Source organism: Frankliniella occidentalis, unplaced genomic scaffold, assembly GCF_000697945.3.
Source record: "Frankliniella occidentalis isolate FOCC.00 unplaced genomic scaffold, Focc_3.1 Scaffold36, whole genome shotgun sequence".
In the NCBI taxonomy this organism is placed as follows: Eukaryota; Metazoa; Arthropoda; class Insecta; order Thysanoptera; family Thripidae; genus Frankliniella; species Frankliniella occidentalis.
This window is the reverse complement of record NW_026267166.1, coordinates 152,290-159,715: the sequence shown is the minus strand read 5'-3', so window position 1 is coordinate 159,715 and position 7,426 is coordinate 152,290. Positions and strand designations below refer to the sequence as shown.

At 57.4% G+C, this 7,426-nt stretch overlaps 1 protein-coding gene across 1 annotated transcript in view; it reads left to right on the top strand.

Annotated features, from left to right (window-relative positions):
• Nucleotides 1-159: 159 nt before the first annotated feature.
• Nucleotides 160-7,426, top strand: part of LOC113202418 (iroquois-class homeodomain protein IRX-2) — a gene marked incomplete in the record, with an annotated part of 46,390 nt that continues 39,123 nt past the window's right edge. The window contains 2 exon segments of the mRNA XM_052266171.1: nt 160-839; nt 2,883-3,149. Coding sequence (XP_052122131.1) covers nt 3,111-3,149 — 39 coding nt within the window.

Below are 7,426 nucleotides of genomic sequence, written 5' to 3'. Positions count from 1 at the left end.
CCCGCCCCTCTGACTGAATCCGCGTTTCTTGCGCTGCGGATGCTTGTCAACGGCCGACACGCTAATAGCTGGTCAGGCTTCCCCCACCCCTCCGGCCGGCCGCCCCCACCACCGCGCTCGCTCGCCGTTGCCGCCGCTGCCGCCACCGCCACCTCCGCCGCTTTCTTGGTTTAATCTACATCATTCACTATTCTTTTTCCTCCTCCCCTTCTTCTTTTTTCGTCGTCCGACGAATGAGTGTTGACTAGCGAGGGGGGGACCCTGTCCCCTGCCTGCCCCGTGCTGCCCCGGTGCGCGCTGCGGTGACGGAGCGAGGTGCGAGCCCACAGTAGCAGTCAGTCTACAGTGAGGGGAGCGGGGCCTGTGCTGGGCATTTCGAGCCGAGCCGAGCCGAGCCGAGCCGAGCCTGCTGAGCGAGCCGGGCTGCCGCCGGCCTCCACCTGCCTCTAACCTCAACCAGTGCTCAGTGACAGTCAGTGATCGTGCGCGTGTGTGTGTGTGCTTACAGTTGTGGATGCTTCCTCTCCCATCGCCGTTGGAAAAATCGACAGTGCTTCTTTCATCATCAGTGCAACAACGGAAGAAAAAAATTAAAAGTGCAAATCTGAAAAAATCTGTGATTTGTGGTGACAGCAGTGTGACATCGTGACAGTGTGTGTGCATCAAGAACATCACAGTGTTGAAACATCTTTGTGACGACAAGCCAGTGCAGTGATTTTGTGGTCGATATCAGTGGATTAAAAGTGCACAAATATTGGATGTACGCGACGACGCAACGTCTGCACTTTTCTCTGGATACTTCTGCTTAACCGCCCGCTGGATTCACCAAGCTGCTTGAGGTGAGTTGAAATCTTCTTACACGGCTGTGTCTAGTTCACTCGCTGTTCTGTTACACTCACTCACACACACCCCACATCCATACACGCACGCGCCAGCCGTCCACCCACCCCCCTGAGTTGTCGCGCCCAACAGTGTGAGGGGCACATGGACATGTGTACGCCGCGCCAGTGCGGCGTGTCAACCACCCCGTAACAAATCGCCAGCGTGCGCGCTCGGTCTTTAATTGAACAGACTCGCCGCGCGCGTTATGATCGGGAATTAAACGACGGACAACTCGCGTTTCGCGCGTTTCACTCGCGGCGGCGTTTAGTGGTGTCGTGATGCAAGTGAGTTACAGCTGCGCGGCGACATCACATTCGCGCGCCCGCGGATACCATCGGTCACTGGTGGTGGAAATTATTGGATGTTTTGCTTGTCCGTCCCGGACGAGCTTGCGAATTCCCATTTCATTTTTATTTGTGTAGTGGTTATCGAATATTGCACGACAAAGCTTTGATGATGTTGATATTAAGCGCCGAAATATGAGCAAAACTCGGGCGCAGTAGTTCCAATACATTGTCACCTCAATAGGAATATTCCTTTCTTCCGCGGAGATATTCCTAGACACTAGCCGATGACAACGACCACTGTCGTCGCGTGTCTTATTACCATTCGAGTGTGCGCCTTGATTAAGCCAACTTAAGACACTGGCCGGTGAATGATTACAAAGGTTCTGGGTCAATCTAAATCACGACTTAACGATAGACGGCTGCTTTGCAAGTGTTAAGGTCAGGACCGAACATGTGTTGAGCACGGCATTTGTTTCATTTATATACCGCGAGGCCCTACGATAGTATCAGCGAACACCATTAGCATCTCGGCACGGGGCTCTATTTTTCGACCGGCCGTGTTTTTTGATGAAAACAGAGGCGGAAGCGCTGCACGCAAACGTCTTCGGCCCGGCGAGCGCGTCGCGCCCCGGAACGGAACCCGACTCGAAGCCTAGTAAATCCAAGCGGGAATAACAGTTAATTGCGAAACCAGGTGTTGGTCAACGGCCGTTCGGTCGGTCGGTCGTGCAGCGCGCCGCCCGGCGCCGGCCGAGCCTCCGGGACGGGTCGGACTCACCACACACTCATATTTCTCCTGGGCCGACGTGCGGCGCGAGGCGACGCGTTTTGGGGGCATCGAGATCAAGATATTGTGTGCTGCTGCTGTTGCTGCCTGGGCCCCCGCCGAGCCCCGCTCCGCCACGCCCCGCCGTACGGGCTCCTCCGGGCCGATGAGTTGCACGATAATTATATTCCGTAGAAGAAAATGGACGATGACAGGCGCGGGGACAAATCGTATAACGACGCGCGGCAAAAGAAGATGCTATCGTCAGCGTCGGAACAAGGTGTACTCGTATATCGCCTCTTCATCTTCTCAACAAGACGCGTTGTGTACTGTCACGCGGCGCGGAAGTCGGGGGTTTAAGGTTAGACGGGGAATCAATCGGATGCATTTTTTATTATTTTACCATCTCGTTCGCTGGCGATGCTCCGGCCACCGCAGCGGCGGAGGTGCGGACACCGTGTCAATTAGCCACTCCACGCCCACACACAATCAATTGAGATGCCTTTCAGATCCCCGTATATCAAACGCCTGGAATACAATTATGAAACCTGCGAGAAAATATAGTTTGTTACTGTTTGTTATTTTTCAAAAATATTTTACCGGGTCGAGACATCAGAGTAAGGCGCGACCGACCACGCGATGATGGCTCTGATTCCTTTCGGTGTGACCGCTGCCGCTGGCGACAGATTTCCATCGAGACCCTTGACGGCTCTACGGGCGCGTATCAACACTGTCGCGCCGTGGCGGCGGCGGCGGCCGGCGCACATACAAACACGCCCGGGTACTCACTACTCTCTCTCTCTCTCTCTCTCTCTCTCTCTCTCCATTAGTCCTGTTTCGCGATCGTGTTTTAAGGTGCCGCGCTGCCCCTCCGCTTATCTCCGCCTTGTGTACACGACACAAAAATTTACTCTTCACTCCTGTTGGGTTTTCTCTCCTCTTTCCAGGCATCGCCTGCCGGGCCCTGCCGTGGTTGATAACGCGGCCGCGCGGCGCCTTTCAAGTGGACAAACATGACGGACTGCAATTAACTGAGTGGCCTGCCCGGCCTGAGCGGCCCGCCCCGCCATGCGCCGCCCCGCCCCGCCGCGGGTGCTGCTGATTGATAACATGGCCGACTTGCCCCGCTGAGCGAGTCGCGCAAAGGCGTGTCATATGTGGGCCGCCCCCACACCATGTCCCAGCTGGCCTTCCGAGGATCTCCACACAGCCAGGTGAGTAGTACGACGGCGCGAGGAATATAAGCGCATTATATCTGCGATATCGTCGTCGTCGTCGTCGGCACCTGACGCGGCCGTTGCCTCGCTCCGGGTAGTGCCGGGCCGGGCGGTCTTTGCGGCCGTGCCGTGGGGGCTCGGGGACCCAGCCCGTCTGGCGGGACCCCCCGCACGGGACGCGCCACCGCGCCGTTCCCATGAATGTCGCCCTGCTGCTGCTTCGCCAGGCCGGGGGCCCCCCGGCGGCGGCGCAGGGGAGGCACTGCCCTGCCCGGCCCGCCCAGGCCCGCCCAGGACACACACATTTATGCACCACGTTTATGAAAGCGCAGTGCGCGGCTATGGCTTTGCTGCGGGCTTCGCCAGGGGCGCCGCAGGACGGCAATGATCGCCCCGCTGCTCGTGAGCGCGCGCGCGCCCCCGTTCACAGCACATTCTATCTTTCCTCGATTGTAGATAATTTAAAAATGTGCTGCTCCATGCAAATAGTAACGAGCGATTCGATAGTAATTATGTATCATTGTGCCTCCGAGTGTGTGTGTGGGTGTGCTATTATTTCGTGTGTACTGCTGATGAGTTCCCGCCCGAAGCGTGAACGGTTAGTGAAGGTAGCCTGTGGCGGCAGCAGCCTTGGTCGACCTAGAAGCAAACTGCCTTCGTCTCACTGGAGTGCACATGCAGACAGCTGGTTGGGGTCGCGGGGGGCCGCGCTCGTATACACAAACACACACACACATTCACGAACAACACGCACATTCTTTAGGACATGGACTAGGAATACATAATAAAAATGTCGGCCCTCCACGCGATTCGCGGAGCGAGCGGATCTGCGCGCGCCAAGCGAGCGTTCCACGCTAGATTTTTTTCCCTCGACACGACGGCGTGTTTGTGTGCTGTTTTATTTGTTTTTTTCGTCTCTCTTCGTGATTTTGTAACTCTTTGAATATGGCGCCTGGTCATGCCACGACGCGCGGCCCGCGAATAGCACTCGTACGCGAAGGTGGGGGATATTAAAAGTTGCGTCGCTTCCGCAGTAGGGGCGGCCGGACCACACGCACTGCACCAAGGCGGCCGGCGGCGACCCACCCGGTGGCGAGGACCCGGCCGGTAGAGTGAGGTTAGGGCGGCCGTACGGCGGCGGCGGCGGCGGCCGGTGACCCTGACCGACGCATTTCCCCAAAACAACACCAACGACGACAAAAAAAATTCAAGGCGCGCGAGGCCGACGAAAATAATGTCCGCGAGCGTTTTGCTGCTGTGCGCGGAGAGTGATTTGTCGCAAGCAGACGACAACGGCCTATATCGCCCGCCGGATCTCTGAACAAATAGAAAGCGAGCGCGCGCGCCGTGGTGCAAAGCGTATAGGGCACGTGTCGGACCACACTACGGCGTTATTATTTCAACTCGAAAATATTCGAGCCGAAATGGGCCGATAAAGTATTGTTTACTGCCCGGCGGGGGCTGGGTGCGGGCCGCACGGTAGCGCCGCCGGCACACCAGTCCGCACCGCGCGCCCGGGCTCGTATTTTGCCCCAAGTTACGAGGTGCCGGGGCGCTGTCGCGCGCTCTCCCTCGCTCTCGCGCGGACCCCCCCTCAAGCAGGCGCCGCGCTCTCCGTCGCACCCACGGGCCCCGCCGCCAGCCCCGCCCCGCGGCTCGCCGCCGCACGCGCGCCCCGCCGGCCCCGCCGCCGCCGCCCGCCGCGGGCGTGTTTCCCTCCGCCACCTCCAAATTTTCGGCTCGTTCGCGTCGCGGTGATGAAGGTGGCGGTGGGTGTGGCTGCTCGCGGCGCGTTTATCGTCGCGACGTGTGCATGTATTACCGTTGATTCAACGCCGTTTTCTTCCTGCTTTGCAACTTTGTCTTTTTATTATTTTCTAAAATTTTAGACTTTTGCTTTTTGTTTGTTGGCGCCCTTCGTGTTCTATGTTTTCCCCCTTGTATGTTGCGGGGGCGTCATGTGAGGATCTAAAAAACAAAAAAAATTAGAATGAGAAACAACAGACCGCGGCCGGCGCTACGCGGAGGATCCGCGGCCGCGGCTGCTGCTGCTGCTGCCTTTGTTTGATGGAACCGGTTTGTTTGTGAGGTTGTTGTAGATCCTATCCGGCCGTCTCACTCGCACTCGCTCCACTCGGGCACCACGGCGGGGCTCCCCGTCGCGTTGCGCCCACTCACCTGTGCGCTATGCGCGCCTCTCTGTGTGTGTGTGTGTGTGTGCCCGTATTTGGGGAGGCGCTGGCCGTAAAAGCCTTTAGCGCGTGAGAAACGCCCAATAACGCGGCGGCGTAATGAATCGTTTCATGTCTCAATTATGGCGAAAAAAAAGTTTTTCGGGGCGGAACGCCGCGACCGTCGCGCCCTGGCCGGGCGCCGGGCCCCTCCTCCGCCTTCATCGTATACTCTGAGTGCGCGATGCGATCTCACTCCTTTACCCTCTCTCTCTCTCTCTCTCGCTCTGCAAACGGGGCAGTAAAAGAGCAGCAATTAGTATGGCGATATGCACCGCGCGCGCTCTTGATGCTCTCTGCTGTGTGCGGCGTTCAGATTCCGCAGCCCCCGTTGTTTCCCCTCCCTTCCTCACACACCGGGTTCGTTCGCGCGCGCCGCCAAAAAATAATAAAAGCAAATTTTAATGTGCCCCTTTTCGGGGGTAATAATGACGACCTGTGCTGCTTCATTTCGGTGCTGCTGCACAAGCCCGGCCCGCACCACCACCACCGTTGAGTGTATTACTTTCGAATCTGCGCGCCTCTCTCTCTCTCTCTTTCTCTCTCTCTCGCGGTCGGCCGCGGGGGGCGGCGGCGGTCGGTTGGGCGGGTCGTTGTGTCGTGAATGGGGCGGGAACCTTTGCAACGCTCTATACCCTGTCGACAAGGAGGAGTAAGCGCGGCTGGATTACGCTTAAAATGCCCGTGTTATTAATTAGTAGTTGTGCATCGAGGGCGGGACGCTGCTGTGCGCGCGCGGGGCGCTGTGCGGGGGCAGGTGAGGCCGTGAGGCCCTTCCTAATTACCCCCGGGGGTCCCGCCGCCGCCCGTGCCCAGCAGCAGCAGCAGCAGCAGCAGCAGCAGCAGCATGTGCTTGGGGTGTATAATTTGAGGCTCAAAGCAGGAGTGGCACTCTGTACGCAGAGCACAGCGCACGTGAGTGTGTGTGTGTGTGTGCTCACACATACACGGCAGGGGGATTAATCGGTCGAAAATAACGCCAGAAACAATATTTTAATGCCCAGGCCGTATCAACGACTCTGGCTCGGGCGCGCGCGCGCGCTCGGTGCGGTGGGTACATGTGTAGCCTGCCTTATTATGCAAAGACTAGTTTCACAACTTTTTCCGGATATGAGGGTGGCGGCGCGGCGGGCGGGGGGGAGAGACGAGGAGAGCGGCACCGGCTCGTTTCCTGTTTCATGGCATTTTTCTCCTCTGTTTCTGAACGCGTTCTCTGTGTGTCGTGGAGGAGCAGCAAAGCTGTGTGTGTGTGAGTGTGTTGGTCTGTTGTTGGCAGCGCTGTTCGCAACCTTGTCGGTGAATAAAAGGCAGTGGCAAGGCGCTAAGGCAAAACCACGCGAGCAGCAGGCAGAGGACCTTGGACCGCGGCGGAGCGCGTGTCGCCCTGACCGCGTGACAGCGTCTTTGACAACGTCACTTGAACGTCACTTTCTTGAACGTCACTTGTTTGAACGTCATTACTTGTCCGGCGACGTCATGAGCGATGTCGAGCTGCTAAAGATATTCAATCATATTTTCTTTTTCTTCCTCCGTACCGTATGCTCAAACTGATTAGGTTCAGGGGTCTCGAGAGAGGTGCCACTGTTCGAGTCGACAACGAGAGATGACGCATGTAATTTCACAACGTCACTCTTTTGTTAACGAGGCGACGTCACTGACTGAACGGCAGCGGGGCGCGCTCCCCTAGGTTTTTACGGTTATCGGCCGCCGTCTAAATTTAGATTATTCCAATCAGTCTCTGTTTTTTCTTTTCCACCACACAGCTGATCTTCTCTACTTGACAACCGACGACGCTACCCGATTAGCCATGTTCCATTTGCATGTGTGATGTGTGCATGAGCCTAGCATTGTTCGCGGCTCTTGTTACTTTCTGTTTTGGGTGCGCGGCGCCTTGGTGTGTGTGTGTGTGAGTGTGTGTGTGTGTGTCAGTGTGTGTGTATCAGACATTTGTTAACGGCCCCGCTCACATTATCACGCCGTAGTCACCTTCACGGCCCGCGGCGGCCCCAGATTGCATTAGGAAAAGAGCGGACTCCCCCCCCC